The sequence below is a fragment of the Podarcis pityusensis genome (genome assembly GCF_964106645.2).
Source record: "Podarcis pityusensis genome assembly, chromosome: 5".
Taxonomy (NCBI): domain Eukaryota; kingdom Metazoa; phylum Chordata; class Lepidosauria; order Squamata; family Lacertidae; genus Podarcis; species Podarcis pityusensis.
In genome coordinates, this window is record NC_138032.1 from 89,609,683 (window position 1) to 89,634,729 (window position 25,047).

A 25,047-nucleotide genomic window follows, 5' to 3' on the forward strand; every position below is an offset into this window, starting at 1 on the left:
CTCTGTGGTTTAACCCACAGCGCCACCTGCGTCCCTTTTGCAGACCGTACATCCCTGCATATTTTTACATGAACTAAACCATTCAGTAAATCCATTCTTACACCATCAACACTTCTTTACACTGTTGAATGAATGAATTTATCTTCAGAAATTCACCTTGCATTTTAATTATGCTATGAGATTTGGTGGCCCAGTCCGTAGAGCATGAGACTCTTCATCTGAGGGTCGTGGGTTCCAGCCCCACTTTGGACAAAAGATACCCGCATTGCAGGAGGCTCGACTGGATGACTCTGGGGACCCCTTCCAACTCTGCCGTTTTGGGATTGCAATTGATCACTGCCATCGGTCTGACTGGAGACGCGTTTCTGCTTTAAACGTGGCGATGCTGCAGTGCCCGGAGCGTGTTGGTGCCCCCCCTCCCCCAGCCACAAGATGCGGGGGCGGCGATGCGTGCACTGGGAACGTGGGCACGGCGGGAGGCGCGCGCCGAGAGAGAGAGAGAGAGAGAGAGAGAGAGAGAGAGAGAGAGAGGCAGAGAGCGCGCGCGCCAGCTAGCTCCGGTCCGTGCGCTCCCCCCGCGGGCTCGGGCTGCAGGCGTCGTGCGAATCGGGTTCGCCTCCCCCCGTGGGGCCACCGGACGGCGGAGGGACCCCCTACCTATCGCGGCAGCCGGCAGATCCTCGCCTCCCCGCCGCCCGCGGGTGCTGCCTGCAGGCAAGGCGCGCGGGGCGGCGCGGGATCCGGAGGATCCGCTTGCCAAGGGCGCACGGTAAGCGGAGCCAGCCCCTCGCGCGGACGCCTGCCGCGCTTTGGCCCTGCCATGGATGCGGCAAAGCGGGGTGGGGGGTGGGGGGAAGGAGGGTGGCGTTGGGGCTCGGGAGTGGGGCTGATAAGTGGGGCTGGGGGGCTGCAGCACGTACTGGGGCCGAGGTCCCTTCGCTGCCCCCCATAAAATATTTGGAGGGCCTGCCGCAAAAAATGGGCATTGCCCATCCAATGGTTTGGGTGCGCCCCGTCGTGCGATCAATGATGTGGGGTGGGGCTTACCTACCCCCTCCAATATTTTCTACAAGTTGGCACCCCTGGCGGCCGGTGGGGGCGGCAGTAAGGGCATCCTTGCATGCAGGGCGAGGAGGCTACGGCGGCCTCCCCTTTGCCGGGTGCGCGTGAAGGGGCGCCCGCTGACCCTGGGGTTCCCTCTCCCCCTTGCCCCCCACCCCACCTCTCATTCTCCTGGCCGCGGGCATTGCCTTGGCCCCTGCCGCCTTCCCGGCGTGATCCTGGTGTGCCAACACCGCCCCGGGCAATTGCGCCCTAGGCGCACGTTCCGTGGCGCAGAGAACCCCAGGCTCGCTCTTGCTTTGGCTAAGCACAAAGGGACCGTGTTTCTTAGGTAACCAGTGGTACTAGCACAGCGATGGCTGTGTATTTTATCAGGTTGCCCACGTTTACATCCTGCTGCCTTTCCCCTCTTGAGTGGTGCTGTAGGAGGAGGAGAGGCAAGGGGTTGCAAGAGATGCAAAGCTTCGCCTGGCACCTATATCGCCTTGCCTCCATGGCCAAGCATCTTATCTCGGCAGACATTTTAGTCTTTAACATGCCTTAAGTGTTTTTCAGACCCTTTGCACTACTGTCCTGTCTGGCTTTGCTTTCATGTCACGGCTGTTTTAGTTAACCTGTTTCAGATTTCAGGTTTAATTTTGTGCACACATAAATTTTGCAGTTTTAGCTAATGTTTTGTGCTCTGGACAGAGGACGTTGGCTCTTGGGTGACAGAGAAATGCAGTAAGTAAATACAGTGGAACCTCGGGTTAAGTACTTAATTCATTCTGGAGGTCTGTTCTTAACCTGAAGCACCTCTTTAGCTAATGGGGCCTCCTGCTGCTGCCGCGCAGCTGGAGCACAATTTCTGTTCTCATCCTGAAGCAAAGTTCTTAACCTGAAGCACTATTTCTGGGTTAGCGGAGTCTGTAACCTGAAGCGTATGTAACCTGAGGTACCACTGTACAGTGGTACCTCGGGTTAAGTACTTAATTCGTTCCGGAGGTCCGTTCTTAACCTGAAACTGTTCTTAACCTGAAGCACCGCTTTAGCTAATGGGGCCTCCTGCTGCCACCGCACCGCCGGAGCACAATTTCTGTTCTTATCCTGAAGCAAAGTTCTTAACCTGAAACACTATTTCTGGGTTAGCAGAGTCTGTAACCTGAAGTGTATGTAACCTGAAGCGTATGTAACCCGAGGTAGCACTGTAACATGGCTCTAGCATTAATTTACCGGAGACTCGGGCAGGGCAGCATCCTCACATTCAAACATGCTGCTTTGGGTGTCCTGTTTTTCAAACATTGCTGCTGATGCGCCCGTTTCCGTTTCACTACAGGCCTGACCCACTTTCCCGCGAGGATGAAATGGAACACAGCCATCTGCTGGACTCTCATTCTGCTCCTTGCCGTCTTCTTCGAAGGCATCAGTTGCAAAGGAGGGCGTGGCGGCGCCCGAGGGGCAGCCAGGGGTAGCGCCCGTGGCAGTACGCGGCGGTCAAAATCTTCAACCCGCTACAGCTCAGGACTACGGGTGGCGGCTGCGGCGGCGGCAGGTGGCGCGGCTGCAGGAGCGGCCTCGGCCGTGGCTGCCGGCAGGATGAGGTCCGCTGGCGAGGGCGGCCCGGAATATGCAGAGGCACAGTCTGGCAACAGCACCGGCGAGGGCAGTTACAACTATCGGGCGTGGACCTCGGGTGCCGAATCCTGGCACCTTTCATATCTGCCTGCCTGCCTGCTGTGCGTGGCCAGATTCTTTACCCTCTAAGGGGGGGGCACTGCCTGCGAGGGGCCTTTACTCTGTCCTCCCCAACCTTTCCCCAATGTTCTCCAATTTGACTGTGGAGCAACTGTTCTGGGTTGTTCCTTTCCCTGATTCGGGCTCGAACATAGACGCTTCCTATAAGGAATGCTGGAATTACAATGGGGGGGTTGGATGTGCTATTTGCCAAAAGGTGCTGTATTCGGGTTATCTGAATCTGGTTTCCTTGCACAAGGTATCAAATCGTGTTCCCCACCCTTTTATGGTGCCCAGTCTCTCGGGAGCGATATATTCCTGTGGGAGCCATGTCACTCAGACCAGCACCACGTTTAAAGCCATATCAGTTGCTGTTGTCACCCGGGTTTAGCCAAATTCCTGCCCTGTGCCTGATTCCAAAGGTGCTCAAAAGATTTCCAGATTCCTCCTGTTACTGCCAGATTTCCCAGGAGGGGTTTTCTAAGCATGGTGCTTTACTGTGATGCAGGAAGGAACGGTGCCCTCTCTTTGCGAGGGCGATCGATTACCTCCCAACCCCATGGGCCCTTCAAACAGATGGGAGTTATTTCATGTGTTAACTTACTGTGAGTTGCACCATTGAGTTGCACAGGCTCTGTTAAAGTACTAGGAATGGTTGAAGTAAGAAGGTGTCATTGTAAGAAAGAAAAAAAAAAGGTGCAAAAGATAAGGTAAAGGGACCCCTGACCATTAGGTCCAGTCGTGGCCGACTCTGGGGTTGCGGTGCTCATCTCGCTTTACTGGCCAAGGGAGCCGGCGTACAGCTTCCGGGTCATGTGGCCAGCATGACTAAGCCGCTTCTGGCAAACCAGAGCAGCGCACGGAAACGCCGTTTACCTTCCCGCCGGAGCGGTACCTATTTATCTACTTGCATTCTGACGTGCTTTCGAACTGCTAGGTTGGCAGGAGCAGGGACAGAGCAACGGGGGCTCACCCCGTCGCGGGGATTCGAACCACCAACCTTCTGATTGGCAAGTCCTAGGCTCTGTGGTTTAACCCACAGTGCCACCCAAGTCCTGTGCAAAAGATAGCTGTATGTACGCATATTCAGCTTCCGTCAAGCAGGGCACACTCAACAACTTCAGACCTATACGTAGCCCTTCCAGAACGTACAGACTAAGAGTGGTTTTCACTATTACGGAAAGGGAACAGGAAGGGCAAATACTATGTTCTTCTTGGCGTTCCATATTCATCTTCTCCATAGCCAAAATATGAGAGCTGCCTTGCATACAAGGGAAGGTTAAACACCTATTGGAGATGGAACAGAGGTACATGAACTAGATGTGTGAACTGCTTGCACCTCTACACTAATATGGCTTTATTAAAGTTCAGGATGATCAGCTATAGCCATCCATGGCGGGAGGGGGCGGGACACAGGGGAAGTGCTATAGCTCAGAGGCAGGGCTCATGATTTGCATATACAGTGGTACCTTGGTTTACACACTTAATCTGTTCCGGAAGTCCGTTCTTAAACCAAAGTGTTCTTAAACCAAGGCGTGCTTTCCTATAGCAGCTGGGGACTCAATTTACAAATGGAACACACTCGACAGGAAGCGGAACATGTTCTGCCTCCAAGGCAAAGTTCACAAACCAAAACACCTACTTCTGTGTTTGCGGCATTCTTAATCCAAGTTGTTCATAAACTAAGCTGCTTAAACCAAGGTATCACTGTAGAAAGTGACTGCTTCAATCCCTGGAATCTTTAGTTAAAGAGATCTCAGGTAGCAGAGGCAGAGAAAGACTTCTGCCTAAGGCTGCTCCCCACCCCCCACCTCCAGAACCAGCAGAAGTTAGACTGCTAGGCAAAATGGACAGATTGTCCGAATTGGTACAAAAAGGCAGTACAAAAAGTTTCAAAGAACTTCAGCTAAAACTAGCTGTATAGCAGGAGCTCCGCTTCGGATTAAGGTGCCCAATGAAGTCAGTGGCTCCTTGTCCATTTAAATGCCAATAAAAACCACTCTCTTTCAGCTTGTAAGCCAAGTTTACAAATTTAAAAGGAAACTTATTCCATGGTGGCAGCATGCTTACTGCCAAATCTTAGGGGCCAACTGCAGCAGAATGAATAGTGACACAACTTGTGCCTGGCTAGGAGACACGGGCTGCCTCTCACACGTTCTCCATCACAGCTCCAAGCTGCCGCTGCTCAGCAGTCACTGCCAACACTGGCACCAGTTCAGTCTTCGTTATTTATTTTCCTGTTTTTAGGTTTTCGCTTAGCTCGCCACAAAGAAAACAGTTTTAAAATGTGTGTGCACATTACGCTAAGTCCTTATCAGTCCAGTTCCAACTCTTTGGACCACATTTTGTGCGACAAGTAACTTTTTACAGTAGCTTTTGTAATAAGTCAAACGTGAAGATCCTTCACCTTGATTTTATGACGTTCGGTAAGAAATCTGTGGAGCTAAATAACAAGTACCGTGTGCTGTCTCCGGTGCCTCGGGGGTGGGAGCGAAAAGGGTGCTTCATTCATGAGAGATTCCACACGAGATATTTCCATGTAAGTAGCATGTTTACAAAATTACCTCTTCTGTACTTTGTAATCATGGGTAGCCCTCACCTATACAAAATGTGGGGAAATGGAGAGGCCCAATTCGTGACACTGTGTCTCAACACTCTTTTCTCGTGTTTGAAAGGTGATGTGAAAATAAAAAAAGAGAATTAATCCTTGTTCATGTTTGTTTTGAAATCTTGTATTTTAAGAGCAATAAGCTGTGTAGTTATTTTTACAGCAACGAAGCAAATCACAGAGTACTGCAGACGACGAGAATAATTCGGACAATTTACCGTGTTATTTGTCAGATTACCTGTACACCTGCATAAGTTATTCTAAATACAGTGAAATACATTAGGGGGGCAATACCAGGATCCGGGCCTGATAAATGCACTGATAAATGTCTCAGACATTTGATATAAAAACTGTTAGATAAGGTCAGTTTTTCACTACCTGAGCATCTTCAAAATTTAGTTTCAACTCTTGACTGCTCTTCTATTAAATCCAACGAGGAAGCAATCCTCATGTTGCCTCACAGGTGAACTGCTAGGTCCTTAAAACATCTCCTCCCGTCTGCCCCAACGCTATTGTTTCCCAAGCATTGCTTTTGAATGCTTCCATCTTATTTCAACAGTATGTGCCATCAGGGCAGCCCCCAGCCATTACAATGGAAAATCCTTGCATGCTAGACTGGGGGAATAAATAGTTGAGATTCCTTTCTCATCCACATCAGCCCCTAATAAAGCGGAGAAGTCAACAAAATTCCAGCAAGAAGGACGAGAGCAGAAGAGCAAAGAAGCTGGAGACAGCAAAGCAAATCAACAGCCCAGACCACTCTAAAGGGAAGAAGTTAACCAGCTCAGTCACTCCCGAATTATGTCCAATTTTTCCAGCCTGAGTAAAATGTCCCTTTGCATCAGATCAACTTTGTACAACAGATCTGCCCCAAGACATGGCCAAATCACATATTAATAATATATTCTAAGAGCAGGCAGGAGGCAACAAAGGCGAGCTGCAGTCCTCGCCGAGAGTAAGGCAGCAGGAGGCAGAAATAACTCCTTTGAACTGGAACTATTTCTTTAAAAATCATTTACTAAAACCACTGTTAGCCACCATTTGGAGACAGCTGACATATATAGTTCAAACAAGTTAAAAATCAACATGATCTACATCACTTTTTTTAAAAAAAGTGGAATGGCAGCACTCTTGTGTTATTGCTTAGAAAGCAGAGACAAGCTGAGAATCATTGCCTGCCCCATACTGGCACAGGGAAAGCAGCAAGCAGCAGTGAAAAGCTCCCCGGAAGTAATATTCCCAAGGGTACGCAGGGTCATCAGTTAGCTTATTGCATGTGCAACTTGCTGACAAACTCTTCGCACAGACACCGCAACCTGTAAAAGGTTCCTTTCAATCACTGTGCTTCAGCTGCTGAAGAAAGCCTTTCCTCTCTCTCAAAATAAAAAACTCGTCCGACTGCTGCAGCCTGGAGAAGGAACGGCAGGTGGGGCAGTGAGGGAAGACGAAAAGAGGGAGAAATGTAGCCAGTTACGGCCACTGCTGCCTGCTCCATCCTCATCTCAGGGCTCTGCTACTGCATCCACAAAGGAGATCAACCTGCCAGTGGCTCCAGGCTTAAGGACGGCACACTGCTGTTCCAGGTAGAATCCTCCAGAATGACCCAGGAGAAAACTTCAGCACCGCCTAGGAAACTGCTGCCCTTAGTCAAGCATGACTTTCCCCAGGAGTCCCTTGCGGAAAGCGTGGATAAACTCGGACGCTGCTGCGTTGTAGTTTGGTGCCTTGACGGTCACATTTCCTGCCGGGCAAAAGGATGGAGAAGACCGAATTACAGAACTGTCTGTGCCCATTGTGGCGATTACACAGGGCCCCCAGACGTTTGACAGTCTATTGACCCTGTGCCACCACTGTGATTGCTTTCTTCTTTGCCACCAACCCGTTTCTCCTCATGGGTAATAACGGAGTCCAGGCAGTTGTTAACATTAACAAATAATCAAGTTTATTTATAGGCATGAACAAGCTTATGGTTTCTGTTAATTTTCCTCGGTAGTTTCTTAAACTTAGCTCCCTAACTGTCTGTCCTATGCGTTCCTAACAACTTCAAACTGATTATTCCAACTATCTATCTGACTCCACCCAACAATTCCTCTCACTCTCTCACCACACAACTCAACCAACCCAGACTTAACCTCCCTCCTCCTTCTTCAACTCTCAACTGACTTTCACACAACTCCCCCTCTAACCCTAACTCCTCCTATCAGTTTCCACTGGCGAATCATATCACACTCATTTTAACCCTTATGACCCACCTAGGAGGCAAACGCCACACCCATCATCACTATGTCGGGAGCAACAGCAGCAGCACACAAAGGTGATCACCAAACCTCACCTTCCGAGGTACAGGACATCAGGAAATGCCAGCGGACACAGGGGACCCTGGGTGCTTCTCTACATGTGCTTTACCTCTAGGCTGAACTCTTTCCACCCCAATTTGCAAAACTTCCAGGCGGACACATTAACACAGCCTAAACAGCTGGTGGCAGGGAGAGGAGGACGGGGCTCACCTGTGCCAGTCAGTACTTTGATTTTTTGAGTCTTGCCCAGGCTCAGAGCGATGCTCTTAAGTACACTCTCCACATTATCCGAAGGACCATCCAGCCCATAACGTTCTACGTAACTGCATGGTCAAGGAACAAAAGGAGAGGTTTCTTTTTTAAAAAACAAGAAAACCAGGAGACTCCCATACCCAGTGTTTCCAACCCCAACCTGGAATTTAAGGGATTGTCTCACCTGAATTGCTGCCGCTGGTTCAGTGTGTAAAGAAGGTAATCAGCAATGACATCCTCACCCACCAGGTGATCCTTGATTGCTCCTGGGTGAAAAATGGCCAGAGGGATTTGTGGCAGAGTTGGGCCGATCTATACCCACCAAGCATCACCCTACGGCGAATGAGCAGCTGGAGATATCGTCAATAAGGCGCTCTAGTGCCCAAGCTGAGGCAGATGTTCATTTGGGCAAGATCCAGCACACCCCCAAATCCTGGTTGGGCTGGGGTGCCAAGCAATGCAGAATCCACGACTCCAAAGAGGTTTAAGTGAGCACGTGATCCCTGCTTGGCCCTACTGCCTTTCAAGCTTCATTTTAGTTAGTATGGGTCAGGATAAGTAAAGGTAAAGGGACCCCTGACCATTAGGTCCAGTCGTGACCAACTCTGGGGTTGTGGCACTCATCTCGCTTTACTGTCCAAGGGAGCCGGCATACAACTTCCGGGTCATGTGGCCAGCATGACTAAGCCGCTTCTGGCGAACCAGAGCAGCGCACGGAAACGCCGTTTACCTTCCCGCTCCGTATCTACTTGCACTTGGACGTGCTTTTGAACTGCTAGGTTGGCAGGAGCTGGGACTGAGCAACGGGAGCTCACCCCATCACAGGGATTCAAACTGCTGACCTTCTGATTGGCAAGTCATAGACTCTGTGGTTTAATCCACAGCGCCACCTGCGTCCCTCATGGGTCAGGATACACAGGGCAATATGCAGAGCCATAGGCGAGGAACTAATACAGGAAGATGGTTTAAAGAGCCAGCCCTGGACTTGTGAGCAAGCCTCACAGCTGCAGGTTTGTTGTTGTTTTATTATTTGAATTTCTATACCGTTCTATATCTCGTGGTCTCAGGCTGGTTCACAGAACAATGTGGAATGATGGAGGGTGTGCCTTGCTATTATGCTGTAGCAGCAGATTCCCAGATGGGATCAAAAACCTAAGAATGCTCTGTATTCTGCAAATTTTAAAAGTACGTTTGCAACATCAAGCATAAAACAAGGAATTCAACATCACAGTATTATGGTCACTTTGTCAGCGCAAGCAATTCTGCTTGCCTTATTGAACAACCTACCCTCTTCTCCCCCTATGCGCTGTTCTAGAGGGAGTCTCCTGAACCCCCAGAACTATTGGGGGACATGGGATGAGAGTGGAGGAAGCCGTATTGTGCTAGCATGACTTCTGCTGGCTTCCACCAGTGCAATTCCTTAGTGGAATCTGGGCCAAAGTGCATTGCTTTGTTCAGTAGTGGAGTCAAACAAAAGTAGCAATGCTATTATCACAAATATGATTTCTTTTTTAGTCTGTCGGCTAGAAAAGTTATAGCAGCCTGAATTATAACATTTTAACATAACTCTTTCAAAAAATATTTCACTCATCACCCCAAAAGATTGAAATATATTAATTTTGCTCCCATTTCAGACTTTAAGAAAAAAGTTGACTTTTCTGGTTCCCTGGCAATGGATCCTATGTGGCTATTTCCATCCCCTGCCTGGGGCATTGCAGCAAGGTCAAGAATTCTTCTTGTTAATCCTTTTGAGTTGCTGTTTTACAAAAGCGGTGCGTATCAATTTTATGAAAATAAAATAAAATTGCCTCTCCTACCCAGACAACATAAGTAGCATATATGCACCGAGTCCTCTTACCGCAGAGCGCTAACTTCAATCCTGTTTCCACACACCCAATCTGGGGAGACAGCACTCCAGGAGTATCCAGCAAGAACATGATGGGCCTTTCGCTCACCTGAAACATGGAGACCTCTAACGTCATTTTGGGAAATGATGCTCTAAGAATACGCTTAAAAAGACAAATTAGCAGGAAGGATTCGAAACCTGCGGGACCAGAAATTTAACGAAGACTGCAGTAAATTTATGAACTATATGAAAAGTATTTGTGATGATCAGACGACGTTTGTAGGTTTGCAAGAAGTTCTGTGAGGAGTATTGTTGGAAATATTGTAAAAATGGAAAAAGGGAGATGATAAGTTAAGAGAGGTAAAGACAACATAAAATTAAGTAATGCATAAAAAGAGGTTAAGACGGAAGATCATCAGAGGTGCTGATGGAAGTCCCAAAAAAAGTGTATTTGTAATAATTTGTGTGGTACGTTTTATAATTTGTATGTTAAAATTAATAAAAATGTATTCAAAAAAAAAAAAAGAATACGCTTAAAAAATGGCTACCCAGCTCACTCGCAGTGCTCAAGAACCAGTGCAGCCTTCTGAATAGAAGGGTCCTGCTTGAGGCAAGACCCAGATTCTCTAGAAACATCCAGCCTTGATTACTACAACAGTTTACACACATACAGTTGCTTTGGGAAACTTCAACTGATTCAGAACACAGCAGCCAGCCAGAGGCTCAGCAATGTATGAATATTGCAGCAATTCTTAAGAACTGTCACGGACTCAAAGCTTGCTGGTGAGCACAATTAAAACTAGTGCTGCTTCTGCCTCATCAATCCCTAAACAATCTGGGATCAGACAATCTGAATGACCAGCTGTAGTAACTGATCTCAGCAACTGAGATCTTCATTGGATCTCCAGCTTCCACTGCCCTACAGGGGAAGGGATTTTTTTTCTTCTATAACTAAGACCCAACTGCAATTCTTTCCCCAAGGGAGATCCACCTGGAGTCTTCTCTATTATCTTTTAGCTGCCAGGGCTCACTTCGGTGCTGCTGATGCATCAAAAACCACATGGGAAGGAGCAGCTAGGAGTTACTGGTCTTTGTAGCTACAGCAGGCGCTGCGATTCTGTCGCGGTTTGACTTCACCCCCGGGGGTGCATTCCATTGTCCCCTGAAACAGACAGATGCCAACTACAACTGCCAGAGAAAGTCTGTCCTGTTCATCCCAGCATTTGCTAATTTACATTTTCTATATACTGTATTTTTCGCCCTATAGGGTGCACCGGCCCATAGGGCGCACCTATTTTTTTGGGGGGGGGGGGAATAAAGAAAAATAATTATTTCCCCCCCCCCAGGCGCAGGGCTGGGGCGGGGGAAGCCCGAGCTTCCCCAGCCCCCAGAACAGGCTGAGTTTCCGCCGGGCTCCCCAGGCTTGCGGAGAGCTGCCCGAAGCCCGGGGCACGCTGCTCAGCGCGCCCCAGGCTTGGGATGCAGGCTGCTATCCAGAAGACTGGGGAGCCCGGATAGCTTCCTGAAGCCTGGAGAGCGAGAGGGGTCGGTGCTCACTGACCCCTCTCGCTCTCCAGGCTTCAGCGAAAGCCTGCATTCGCCCCATAGGATGCACACACATTTTCCCTATAGGGCGAAAAATACGGTAGTTTGGGCTTTGTCTTCTTAGGGTGTTGAAAGGTTTCTGACTCCTGACGATTTTCTGGAAGCTGAATTATATAATTGCTTTAAAAAGCCTATTGGTGTGTAATTTTTTTCTGCTGCTGTTTTGTATTTTTAGGAAGTTTATTATTTACTGCTGATTTTATGTCTCTGCTTTCCTTCTAAGAAGCTCAGGGCAGTGTACCTGGGTCAACTCGCACCCAGCTCCATTCTATCCTCCCAACATCCGGTGAGATAAGTTATGCTGAAAGATAGTAACTTGCCCAGGGGCCAGCTCAGTAAATCTCATGGCCAAGTGGAGATTTGAATCTGGGTCTCCCTGGCACTAATCTGACCTGCTGACCCGTACAGTGGTACCTCGGGTTAAGTACTTAATTCGTTCCGGAGGTCCGTTCTTAACCTGAAACTGTGCTTAACCTGAAGCATCACTTTAGCTAATGGGGCCTCCTGCTGCCACTGCGCCGCCGGAGCACGATTTCTGTTCTCATCCTGAAGCAAAGTTCTTAACCTGAGGTATTAATTCTGGGTTAGCGGAGTCTGTAACCTGAAGCGTATGTAACCTGAAGTGTATGTAACCTGAGGTACCACTGTACACAAAAATGACACGCTGCTTTTCTACTAAAAATTTTAAATTATTATCACCAGCTGCCTCAAGCATTCCCAATTCATACAAATAGGAAGATGTAACACAGGCGCTCTCTGTTGACTTGTATGTTTACATCCGAAACAAATCTAACCAGACATAGAACCCACCTCTGCACATTTTGCAGGTCCGGCTTCTGTGAGCACAGAAGTTTTCCCTGCCACTTTGGGAGGCTACATATTCACGGCAACACTACCCAAGGACTGCCATTTATCACTGACGGAATATTCATCTGTGATACATCCTTCACTTTCATATACCCAGAAAAGGAGTCTTGCACTGCAGCCCCCAGCCACTTCCCAATTTGTGCAAGGCCCGTCGTATTACCTGGATTCTGGTGAGAACTGCTCTGGTAATGCCTGGTGTCCCACCAACCATGGAGGCTTTCCCTTTGGGTTGGGCAGAGGGGAGAGAGAAAGAAAGGGGAGGGGGAGAGATCAGCAGTTACACGCAACATACAGATCAGCTGTCAACAGAATAGGTCCCTAGGCTTTTTGGACCGTAACTGTTGCCATGGAATCTGCTCATATGTACCAGCGCTATTGGTCCGATCCGAAGGAGCAAAACATACCCTAAGGATGAGTTAACAAAAGAAGTCATGATAAAGTGGGCGGTTGACTTCGGTTACAATATTGAATACGATAAATGGGTAAGATTATGGAACGAAGGTATGAAGTTTACAGCGTGCTCCACCTTAAGAGAAAATTGACTAAAAAAGATGTACCGGTGGTATATCACCCCGGTTAAATTGGCAAAAATGTATAAATTGAGCAATAAAGCCTGTTGGAAATGTAAACTAAAGGATGGGGATCTCTACCACATGTGGTGGGTGTGTGATAAGATGAAAAAGTTTTGGGATCTAATATATAATGAACTGAAGAAACTTTTTAAGTATACATTTCCTAAAAAACTGGAGGCTTTTCTATTAGGGATAATAGGGGAGGAGGTGAAAAAGGAGGATCGTAAACTATTTCAATATGCTATGGCTACAGCTAGGATCCTCATGGCTCAAAAGTGGGAATTACAGGAGACCCCAACAGTGCTGGAGTGGAAGACCAAACTCTTTGAATATACAGAATTAGTTAAAATGACTTATAAAATTTGAGGGCAAAAAGGGACAAAGTTTGAAGAAGAGTGGAGTAAATTTGTTGCATATATAAGAATTAACTGTAGAAGTCTAAAAACTGTAGCAGGGTTAACATAAATCCTGTGATGTGTATAGAAGGCAAATAAGAATCTGCAAGAGAAGATATAAACTAAGAAAACCGAAGCAGGGAAGGAAGGAAGTCCGGGCGTGAACTTACGCAGTGTAAATAAGATGACATAAAATGACGATTGTAAAAGATTAAGTTTTATTTATGTTTGTGAAAAAACTAATAAAAATATTGGGGGGGGGGGGACCAAAAACATACCTTTTCTGAGGTGCACCCTTCTCAGCGAATTGATGACTGATGATTTCCCCACATTTGGCACACCAATGACCATGATGCAGTTCTCCACGTTCTGGAACCAAGCAGAAAGGCCAGAAGCGGTTTGTAGCCTTGCAAAAATAGCCAACAACAGAAGTATATCCATCCACAGAAATAAAGGGCCAATAGCTCAGCCGCCCCACTCCCTATCCCCCACCCCATCTTCATGCCCCACAGCAGTTGATTGCAGATGTTAATCTCCTGTCCTTATCTTGTGCTTGCAGAAATGGAACCACTGTCACCAGGCTACAGTGGTACCTCGGGTTAAGTACTTAATTCGTTCCAGAGGTTAGTTCTTAACCTGAAACTGTTCTTAACCTGAAGCACCGCTTTAGCTAATGGGGCCTCCTGCTGCCGCCGGAGCACAATTTCTGTTCTCAACCTGAAGCAAAGTTCTTAACCTGAAGCAGTATTTCTGGGTTAGCGGAGTCTGTAACCTGAAGCATATGTAACCTGAAGCGTATGTAACCCTAGATACCACTGTACTTGTTGGGGGGGGGTTAAAAATGTGTAACGCTGCACAGATGCGGACAGTGGTGGCTGCCTGTGGGGATGAAGGCGGGGGGTCCTGTTACAGTTTCCATCACTTCCCCCGGAAAAGCTTCCCAGTGCTGCAGAGAAGGAATACCTGAGGCTGCCTCCTCCAGTGGTGGAGAGAAGCAGCAATTCCTCCTGTGATTTCTCAGGTGGGAGGGGGGAAAGGAGGAAAGAAAGGGGGAGGAGAAAGTGGGGGGGGCGAATGCAGGATGGAGGATAGTTTTCTGGGCAGAGGCTGTAACTGTTCCCAGAACTCTACCAAATAATATCGAAAGGCGGTAGGAGGGCAAGCTCAGGATTTCATGCTCAGGATTCAATCGAGAGGTTTCACTAATTGGAAATCATTCAGCAAATAATTGCTAGTATCTCCCCACCCCTTGCATGCTCCAGAATATAAATTGCATTTTTAAAATGCCATGTTAAATATTCTGTATTCAAGGGTGGAATCCCCTCATGATAATATCAACGGTACGCAGTGCCGGCCACTTTTCTTCAAGGAAAAAAAGCACTGACTACATACAACATACAGTATAACTGACCTCATCCCTCTGGTACCGCGGACTGTTGCTGATCAGTTCTGTGACATGGGGAATAATCTGCAAAGAAATAAAAGAGCAGTTTCAGTGGAACTACTGTTGGGCTACTCTTGGCCCCTAAATGAGGGAGATCAACAGGACTACTGGTCCGTGTCTCTCTCTTTTTTTCAATCCCCCAAGTTTAATAAATCTGCTAAGAGACAGGGTCTCACCATTTCAGCCGCTAACAAGCAAGATTTTAGGATCGAAAATTTCCACTCCTAACCTACCTTACCAGAATATAACTTTGCTCTGACAGCAAAGTAGTACCTTTTGGATATTTTCATCTTTCAGGCAATCCGTGAAGAGGACGTTCCTAAAACCTTGCTGTTCCAAACATTCTAGAATCCTCTATAAACATATAAAGAAGAGATTTATGAAATCGGGGAGCGTGAAGAAGATGAGAGTTATTTATACTGTTTATTTATAAAGAACGTGTATCTCGCCTTTATTCACAAAGTAGATACAAGGCAGCTGACAACTTGAATTAGCTCAAAAGAACAGAACAATTTAAAATCCAGTGAAGGAACAGTATAAAACAATACAGCAGAGACAGAAAAAGAAAGGGGGAGAACCCATGCCAAAAAAGAACTTTGAAATGTACCTTTAGCTAGAAATTGTCCAATGGAATAAATCAGTTTTAAGTCTTCTTTCAATGCAACTGCAATTGCCTGGGGAGGTGACTTCATAGACCGGGCTCTCTGATGGAGAAAGCCTTTTCTCCAGTCCTCACTTGCTGAACCTCAGTCAGCATGAGACAGCAAGAAGGGCCAGAGAAAATACAAATTTTATTTCTGTCTTGCCTCATGATTCAGAAGAAATCCCAAGACAATTTACATTAAAAATAAGTTCCAAGATGCCCAGTTGGAAAACTCATGCTGCTGTTTCTCAGCCTGTGAATTTGTTTGTGGGCTTGTCGAAAGTGACAAATGCAGAAAGAACCTACTTGGGTCTTACCTGTTTGTGGGTTAGGTCTGCCAGATCCATTTTGTTCAACAATAAGAAGTGTGGGCGGATACCTAAGGCTTCCTGCAACTGAGGGTTCCGGCCTGAGAGTGGAATGTGCATGTGCTAAGGAGCCAAAAAGAGATGAGAAAAGCAGCAGCAGCAGTATACATTTAGAAAAACAAAAATCTTTAAAAATCTAACTTACCTTCTGCTTGACCTCCCTCCCCTCTCCCTTCTGCAGTTACTTATTTCATATCCTTTTATTACTGCATATACAATTCAAATATATTTATACATTTCCCCCTTATCCTTTCCTTAGTTATCTCTTACTGCCCATGTTTATATAAATCATACTGTTTACAATATGTCCTCAAATAATCAATAATTCCCCCCCCATTCTGTTTTAAAAAGTCTCTCTTCTTGATTTCTTATTCTTCTGGCGAGTTTCGCCATTTTTGCATATTCCATTAATTTTAAAAGATGAAGATTTTCTTGTTCAAACAGACTTTTGGGAACTGACTGCTTTTAATGAAAAGGTTGCTGCAGTGCTGTTTTTACTGCAATTACATACTTGTATGGTTTCATTTTTATATAAACGTCTATCCATCTACCTATAGCTTTAATTCTATAAATGTTTAATTGTTTTTTATTATTATTTTCCTACGTTCTTAGCTTTTCTTATGTTTATCTGTAAGTCGCCATGAGTTGTTCTCAGGGGAAATGGCGGTGGTGGGGGTGGAAAAATAATAATAATAATAATAATAGCAATAATAATGATGATGGTGGTGGTAACCAGCCAGATGAAATGCCTTCCCATCAGATATCAAGGAGATAAACAACTATCCGATTTTCAGAAGACATCTGAAGGCAGCCCTGTTTAGGAAAGTTTTTAATGTTTGAAGTTTTATTCTGTTTTTAATGTTCTGTTGAAAGCTGCCCAGAGTGGCTGGGGAAAGAAAAAATAAATAAATAAATAAATAAATAAATAAATAAATAAATTATTACTATTATAAATGGAAACAAACCAGCAGACAGTGAAGCTGCATGAAGATTTTTAACTCTGTGAGGGGGTAAAACTGAAGTGCCCAGGAATTCTTTCTAAGGGAAAGGATGTGTTTTAAAGGGTGTAGCTTGTGCGGATGCTGATCCCCACAAAAGGATATGCGGGCATCGTGAACCTCCAGTAAACAGTCGACCACTCGCAGACGTTTCTGCATATCCTTCAGCCCTACAAAAAAAACCACCAAAGTATTAAACAAAATTGGGAAAAGGACTTTGGTATCAAATTTGAAGAGGCAGATTGGAATAGTCTATGGACAACCCCCCCCCCCACTAAAATCAATATCAACCAGTATTTGAGTAAATCCTTTTAAGCTAATATATAGATAGAATTTAACACCCGTAATACTCAGCTATGGGACGCAGGTGGCGCTGTGGGTTAAACCACAGAGCCTAGGGCTTGCCGATCAGAAGGTCGGCGGTTCGAATCCCTGTGACGGGGTGAGCTCCCGTTGCTCAGTCGCTGCTCCTGCCAACCTAGCAGCTCGAAAGCACGTCAAAGTGCAAGTAGATAAATAGGTACCGCTCCGGCGGGAAGGTAAACGGCGTTTCCGTGTGCTGCTCTGGTTCGCCAGAAGCTGCTTAGTCATGCTGGCCACATGACCCGGAAGCTGTTTGTGGACAAACGCCGGCTCCCTCGGCCTATAGAGCGAGATGAGCGCGCAACCCCAGAGTCGGTCACGACTGGACCTAATGGTCAGGGGTCCCTTTACCTTTAATACTCAGATATATAGACAAAACATCCTCTGCAGCATGCTGGAGAGGGTGGAAGGTAATCGGCATGATTTTTCATATGCAGTGGACATGTGAATTAGTGCAACTGTTTTGGCAAAGGGTATTTGCAGAAATAAGCAAAATTACAAGTCAGGGTGTACAATACAACCCATTCCAAGGTTTCTTAACAATTTAAAAAGATATTCAGATTAAATTATTGCACAAGGAACTTATCACTTTTCTTTTGGTAACGGCACAACTGCTCACAGCAAATTAAAAAATGGGGAAAACTTGATCATGTACATATCATATAATGGACAATTGCTTTAACTGAGAAGCTAAGAGATCACACCCCATAGCTGTCAACCTTCCCTTTTTTGCGGGAAATTCCCGTTTCCTGCTGCTATTCCGGATTGTTAGATATCCCGTAGACGGTCCCTGGGACAGGTGAGGCTGCTGATCCCTTATTTTAATTTTGTTTTTAAGTTGTAATCATCCAACTTGTTTTTATTATTGCTTGTAAGCCTCTCTGAGCCCGGCCTTGGCTGGGGAGGGCGGGGTATAAATAAAAAATTATTATTATTATTATTATTGAGGCTGCTGACCCCTTACTTTCAAATCTGAAAGTTGACAGCTATGTCACACCCCCGAACGATACAAGTGATATGGACGATTTTGCTAATATAAGACATATCCAAATGAACACTCTGATGACTGATGCCCACCAACTATGCATATAGTTCTAGGAGAGGGGTGGAACCAACTGTTTGGATAATGTTATGCTTATATCCCAATTCTTCAAAATTAATAAAAATGTGAAGGCAAGAAGATGTGCAGGGAAAAGTACCATTCCAGCAGCAGGAGAGCAGAGCTCACCCCATCAGCTCTGTTGTCACAGGCCAGGCCACCTCCTCTCCCCTTCGGCTATCACCCTGGGGGCAACTGTTCCACCAGACTCCCTGGGAGTCAAAAACAAAACTGGGGGAAACAATAAGCAGGAGGCTCACTCCATCAACTTCTCTGGAGGGCCCAGCTCCACCAGGCACCTCCTGCTCCTGAACTTTGTCCACGAAGGAACAGCTGTCAGTGGATTTTGATTTTCCTCTTCCCTCCTCCTCCCTTTTTTCCTTGTGTGCTGTGCACGTGCGCATGTGATTTTAGATTTTAAGCCTGCAGTCTGGGAGTGTCTTGTTCTGATTTCATGTAAGCCGGCCTGGGAGCTTTTATAGCAGGAAAAGAGGGTTTTGCTTTTTTAACCAAATAAACGAACAAATGTCTCCCTGCTTATTTAACTTATATGCAGAATTCATCATGCGAAAGGCTGGGCTGGATGAATCCCTAGCCGGAATTAAGATTGCCGGAAGAAATATCAACAATCTCAGATATGCAGATGACACAACATCGATGGCAGAAAGTGAGGAGGAATTAAAGAACCTTTTAATGAGGGTGAAAGAGGAGAGCGCAAAATATGGTCTGAAGCTCAACATCAAAAAAACGAAGTTCATGGCCACTGGTCCCATCACCTCCTGGCAAATAGAAGGGGAAGAAATGGAGGCAGTGAGAGATTTGACTTTCCTGGGCTCCATGATCACTGCAGATGGTGACAGCAGCCGGGAAATTAAAAGACTCCCGCTTCTTGGGAGAAAAGCGATGACAAACCTAGACAGCATCTTAAAAAGCAGAGACATTACCTTGCCAACAAAGGTCCGTATAGTTAAAGCTATGGTTTTCCCAGTAGTGATGTATGGAAGTGAGAGCTGGACCATAAAGAAGGCTGATCGCCGAAGAATTGATGCTTTTGAATTATGGTGTTGGAGGAGACTCTTGAGAGTCCCATGGACTGCAAGAAGATCAAACCTCTCCATTCTGAAGGAAATCAGCCTTGAGTGCTCACTGGAAGGACAGATCCTGAAGCTGAGGCTCCAATACTTTGGCCACCTCATGAGAAGAGAAGACTCCCTGGAAAAGACCCTGATGCTGGGAAAGATGGAGGGCACAAGGAGAAGGGGACTACAGAGGACGAGATGGTTGGATAGTGTTCTCGAAGCTACCAGCATGAGTTTGACCAAACTGCGGGAGGCAGTGGAAGACGGAAGTGCCTGGCGTGCTCTGGTCCAGGGGGTCACAAAGAGTCGGACGCGACTAAACGACTAAACAAATATTCAAGCAAACAAGCCCTCCTGGCTCAGAAGGGCTTGAGCCAAGCCACAGAGACGCCTCGGCCTAGAGAGGCCACGCCACAGAGACGCCTCGGCCTAGAGAGACCACGGCCCTGGTTTCTACCGGAAGTCCGGCCTGCGCGCTACTCCCCCCCCCCCGCTCCGCACCCGAGTGGTCACCGGCCCAACGTGCCTCTCGCCATGTGCCCGGGGAACCAGTGTGCCACATCCCGGCCGCCGTAGTCGAACCGCTCCCGCCAGCCTCGGAGCGGCGCCCGCAAGAGAGCCGTGAGTCGCATGTCTGCCTCTCTCGGCCTATCTCGGTAACTGCCTGTCAGGCGGCTATACGCACTTCCGGTAGAGAGGCCCGGTTTTGTTTCTACGGCAACGGAACAAAGGCCCCGCCCCACCAATCCGAGAGAGGGGCGGGTCTCTGTGACGTCAGCGGTCGGGAACGGATGCCTGCCGGCGCTCCCATAAGGCGCCCGTAAGGCACCCCAGGCCGCATGCGCAGGACGAAGAGCGGGGCCCGTCGCTGAGGCAGGTAGGGGAGCAAGGCTTAAGTGTTCTGACCCGCAAGGGTCGTACACGTGTTTCAGGCAAACGTGTGAACGCACCTTTCTGCGTAGTTTGGTTGGAAAATACCGTGTATTTTTTTGAGGGTGGGGATACAGACCTCGTGGTCCTTGCTGAGCCCTAGAATTGCACGGAGTAGGCTGATCAGTATTTTATTTTGTGGTGGTGTTATTTCTGTTGACGTTAGATGGTGGTGTTGTTTTTTTTTGCTCTGTTTAATGGAAAGACTGCTAGCCATAGGAAACACTGGGGGAGCGGGAGGGAAAACCAGGATTTTATCATATACGTATGTGGGCTTTTACACCCACCCACCCACACCATAGCTGTCAACTTTTCCCTTTTCTTGCGAGGAATCCTATTCAGAATAAGGGACCCACACCCCTCAACCCAAATAAAAAGTTGAAGGGGAAGCCTTCGTCGACTTCCTCAGCCCAGCCTTAATATTGCGTGCAAGATTGTTTTAGCATTTACAGTGGTACCTCGGGTTACATATGCTTCAGGTTACAGACTCTGCTAACCCAGAAATAGTACCTCGGGTTAAGAACTTTGCTTCAGGTTGAGAACAGAAATTGTGCTCCGGCAGCGCGCGGCAGCAGGAGGCCCCATTAGCTAAAGTGGTGCTTCAGGTTAAGAACAGTTTCAGGTTAAGAACAGACCTCCGGAACGAATTAAGTACTTAACCCGAGGTACCACTGTATATAACACTGCCCCGTCAATGAAAACGCAAGTGCAGTCCATACGTTTGCAGAACAACGGGTCTGCAGTGTTGACCACTGTATACGTATTTTAGGTTAGAAATGAGAATGGGTGGTTTAGGGCACCTGTTGCAGCACAGCCATTCCTGTCTCATGTAATGAGACTGCAGACAAGAGTACTGAATGACAACCTTTGAGGGTACCTTAGTGTTATTATCCTGTCTCATGCTGGCATGTTGGCACTTAAATTGGTTAAAAACTCCTAGCTGCCATTCCAAAGTACATTATTATTATTTACTGAATTTATATACCGCCCTATATATACCGCCCTATACTCTCAGTATAAAGATGGATGCAGGCAGTGTTAGAAACAAGGATAGAAATTAAGCTATTTGTTACATGGCTGCTGGAACCAAGGTTACAGGAGCAAAAACTGAAAGTCTAAGCGCCACTTTATATAAGGGTGACTTGCACTGTGGCAGGGGAAGCGTCAGCGAACCTATTTTGGAGTCTGGCTAGCAGACATTTCTCCTCCTGTACTCTCGGCGCCATTGGCGGCAATTTTATTCTTGTCTCAGTTGCCCTACACGGCGACAAGATTCCTCAAAGTGCTCGCCTCCTGACAATTCCCAGTCGTAAAACGTGCCTGGCTAATTTTGAATGCTGGTGAACTTCTAGAAGGGTAAGAGAGTATTGGGAAATGATATATAATGAATTGGAAAAAAAATGTTTAAAAGTAACTTCCCCCAAAAAACAGAGTCCTTTTTGTTGGGGATATAATTCAGAGGGAAATTCCCAGGTGCCAAAAAAGATTATTTATTTAAGCTGCTACTGCAGCCCGTTTTTGTTTTGTTTTGTTTTGTTAGCCCCAAAATGGAAAACGAGCGAGGCAACCAAAGAAGAATGGCAACTTAAATTGATGGAATACGCTCAGCTTGCAGATTTAACTTATAGAATAAGAGAACAAGAAGAATATACGTTTAAAGAAGACTGGAAAGTGTTTACTGATTATATGGGTGAAAATTGTGTTTATTTTAAAACACTGGTAACATTAAGATAAATTCAACAGTGTAAATGAATTTTGATGGACGTAACAATGGATCACCGAATGGTTTAATTCATGTAAAATATGCAGGGATGCAAAATGAACCATGGAAAGAGAAGAAGTCATTGATTTAAGGTTGTTTAAATGAATATTTTGAAATGTAAATTGGAAAATTTAATTTAAAATTAATACACAAACACACACATATAATTTCGAACGGTGGCTTATAGGGCTTTCACCATAGAGGTGCCCAAGTACAGCTAAGCAACAACCAAGCTGTGCCTAATCCAAAGTTTCTTTCTGTCCCCAACCTCAGAATGAGCAGTGAAGAGGCACCATCGGGGGACCCCCAGGAAGAGGCAGCTGCAGACGTTGCAGCTGCGGACGTTGCAGCTGCGGACGTTCCAGATGTGGAGGTTCCAGCTGTGGAGATCCCAGCTGTGGAGATTCCAGCTGTGGAGGTTGCAAAGGTGCCCGTCGAGGAACATGCCGTTCACATCCCGACACCACTGCCATCAGCTTCCCCCAGTGGAGAGCGAGAAAGGGGCCCCAGCCAGCGCACAGGCTGGCTCCTAGACATGCTGGATGACGTCCGCTATCTCATCTCCTGCACCAACTGGTACTAGCAGCTCTCTGTGCCTTCTGCCAACACGAGCCGGCACAACGGACAGCTCTTGGCCCAGCCTCTCAACAGGGCAGCGGCACCCACCTTGAGGGAAAGCGCCTGCAAGATCTGTGATTAAAGGTCTGGGGTGGGGAAAGAAATCTTTTTGGACATTCTTTGTGTGGGAAACTCGGTTGTCCTCTTGAGCTGCCTTGTGGCCACCTGGTGCAATTCTAATAATGTTCCCTCCGCTTCCTGTGTAAACTGCTGTTAAGTTTTGGGCAACATCCTGATTGTAGCCCGGCTAATTCTGTGCTGTAATCCCTAGAACCGCTCTGTTTGGGGCAAAACAAAAGCAACAGAAGTCACAGGTAACCTGCTTGGTCATGCATAAGATGCTCGGATGAAGGTAGAGGTAGCTGCCCCATATGCTAAGTGCGCTGATGTTTGATGGAGCATGTACACAACACAAGTGCTTTATCTGTGAGTGCCATTATGTCTGTCCAATGCCAATGTCAGTCTCTCTCATCCTGGTAAACCCCACTAGCGATGGGTCTTAACCTTCTTCCTCACTACTGTAGCGTACTTTTAACAGACCAAACATGGCAAGAGGAATACGAACTATATGACAGTGCTTTAACGATGAGAAGTGCAATGCTGTAACTTTGATTTTATGGGTGAACAGTGGGGAGCACAATTTAACCTCTAGGCTAGTGTTTCCTGTGAGTCACAAAGCGCATACAAGTGGGTCGCAGGCTATATAAGCCAACCCAAAATCATAACAGAGCTACCTCTGTTTAAGAACAGTCCGGTTTAAGAACGATTTGGTTTACAAACTCTGCAAAACTGGAAATAGTGTCTTGGTTTGAGAACTTTACTTCAGTCTAAGAACGGAATCCGAACAGTGGAAGGGCACCAATGGCAGGAGGCCTCATTAGGGAAAGCACGCCTCTGTTTAAGAATGGTTTTGGTTTAAGCACGGACTTCCGGAACGGATTAAGTTCGTAAACCGAGGTACTACTGTACTGCTTTAATCCTTAACCGGTATGACAAATACCTTTTCAAACCTGTTGTTTTATTGACACCAGTAACTGAGTGTCGGAAAGGCTCAAGTCTTGGGAAACTCTTTCTGACGGCAGACAGCAGATCCAGGAACAGTTGTTTTGACTACAACTGCCCACTTCTGATGTGCAGGTACCAAAAGCAGCAACTACTGTACATATCAGAGGCAAGCTATAGTAGTCACTCAAAACAACTCCATGTACGAGGACCTTTTGATGAGCTGTCACCAAATCTGCCACCAGGCTTAGTTAATAGTTAAGCCAAAAGTGATTTGAAATTTGCTTAGTCAAAATTTCCCCATTACTTTCCTGCTGGAAAAAAAGAGAAGTTTGAGTGACATCGCACTCATGTCACAAAGCTGTATTTGTACAGATGCAACTCACTGAACTGACACGTGATAGACAGGACCTTCAAATATTAATATTTGGAGGCGAGGTTATCTAAATTTTGGCTTCATGTGACCAAAATTACTCAGTTATCATTGAGTATCCTGAGTCTGCTGGTGAAGCAATATCTGTGCTGCTGCCATCTTTGTAATAAGGGTTTTTCAGCAATTATTGCTATGAAGACAAAGCACAGTAGCAGGTGATGAGTCAGTAATCTGAGACTGTGTCTGACCGCCATCAAACCCTGCATTGGCCTACATCTACAGAATGCATGCTCAGCAAGCCACTGTCAGTTCCACCACCTCCTTTAGGTGCAACCATAAAAGTCCCTGTGCTCCCTGGAAAACTCTGTTGGATGCACATTGAGGATGCAATGGAGGCAGCAAAGAATGTCTTTGTCGCCCTCACTGCCACTGAGAAGGATCAATAATGAGTTGAAGTTATTGGTTATTAAATCTCATCATGCTGGGTACCAGCCTCTTCCAAAAGGTAACTTGTAGAGCACAATCTTGTTCATTTTAATTAAAAATAAAACCTGCTAAGGAACTTTTCAAGCATCATCAAAACGTCAGTGTGAGACTACCTTTTGTTTGCTTGTAGCTTCTAACAGTTTAATTTCATGCTAAACGTTTATAGCTCTAATTCGATCCACATTTGCTCAAAAACGCAAGACTTCTCTCATCCTTAATCTTCCGAACTTGTTTCCTCTTAACAACTAATACTTCCCCAGAGCTTGTCGTCTTCTCTGCATTTTCTATCAACTGCAGGTTTAACACAGTGGAAAGCAGAAGTCTCCCTACTTTGAAAAGACAAGGAATCTTTTTCTCCTTCCACGTCCTTTGCCTTCTATAGTCGTGGGACCCAAGCATCACTTGTCAAAATACTGTTCTTTCCACTGCAATTTGCCAGGGACTACTGAACACAGTGGGACGCGGGTGGCGCTGTGGGTAAAACCTCAGTGCCTAGGGCTTGCCGATCGCATGGTCGGCGGTTCGAATCCCCGCGGCGGGGTGAGCTCCCATCTTTCGGTCCCAGCTCCTGCCCACCTAGCAGTTCGAAAGCACCCTTAAGTGCAAGTAGATAAATAGGTACCGCTTTATAGCGGGAAGGTAAACGGTGTTTCCGTGTGCTGTGC

At 46.6% G+C, this 25,047-nt stretch overlaps 1 protein-coding gene and 1 long non-coding RNA gene across 2 annotated transcripts; one reads left to right on the top strand and one right to left on the bottom strand.

The window, feature by feature from the left end:
* Nucleotides 1-5,482: 5,482 nt before the first annotated feature.
* Nucleotides 5,483-19,871, bottom strand: MTG1 (mitochondrial ribosome associated GTPase 1). Its single transcript, XM_081005803.1, has 11 exons — nt 19,738-19,871; nt 16,766-16,840; nt 15,622-15,713; nt 14,935-15,015; nt 14,629-14,685; nt 13,496-13,586; nt 12,411-12,472; nt 9,791-9,887; nt 8,117-8,198; nt 7,891-8,003; nt 5,483-7,124 (listed from the first exon to the last, which is right to left on the bottom strand). Exons 1-11 carry the CDS (start codon nt 19,841-19,843, stop codon nt 7,027-7,029), a joined length of 954 nt encoding a protein of 317 aa, XP_080861929.1. The 5' UTR covers nt 19,844-19,871; the 3' UTR covers nt 5,483-7,026.
* Nucleotides 19,872-19,949: 78 nt separating this feature from the next.
* On the top strand, nt 19,950-24,478 carry LOC308477268. Its single transcript, XR_013986422.1, has 2 exons — nt 19,950-20,088; nt 22,177-24,478. It is a non-coding gene; the product is annotated as an uncharacterized lncRNA (long non-coding RNA).
* Nucleotides 24,479-25,047: the final 569 nt, after the last annotated feature.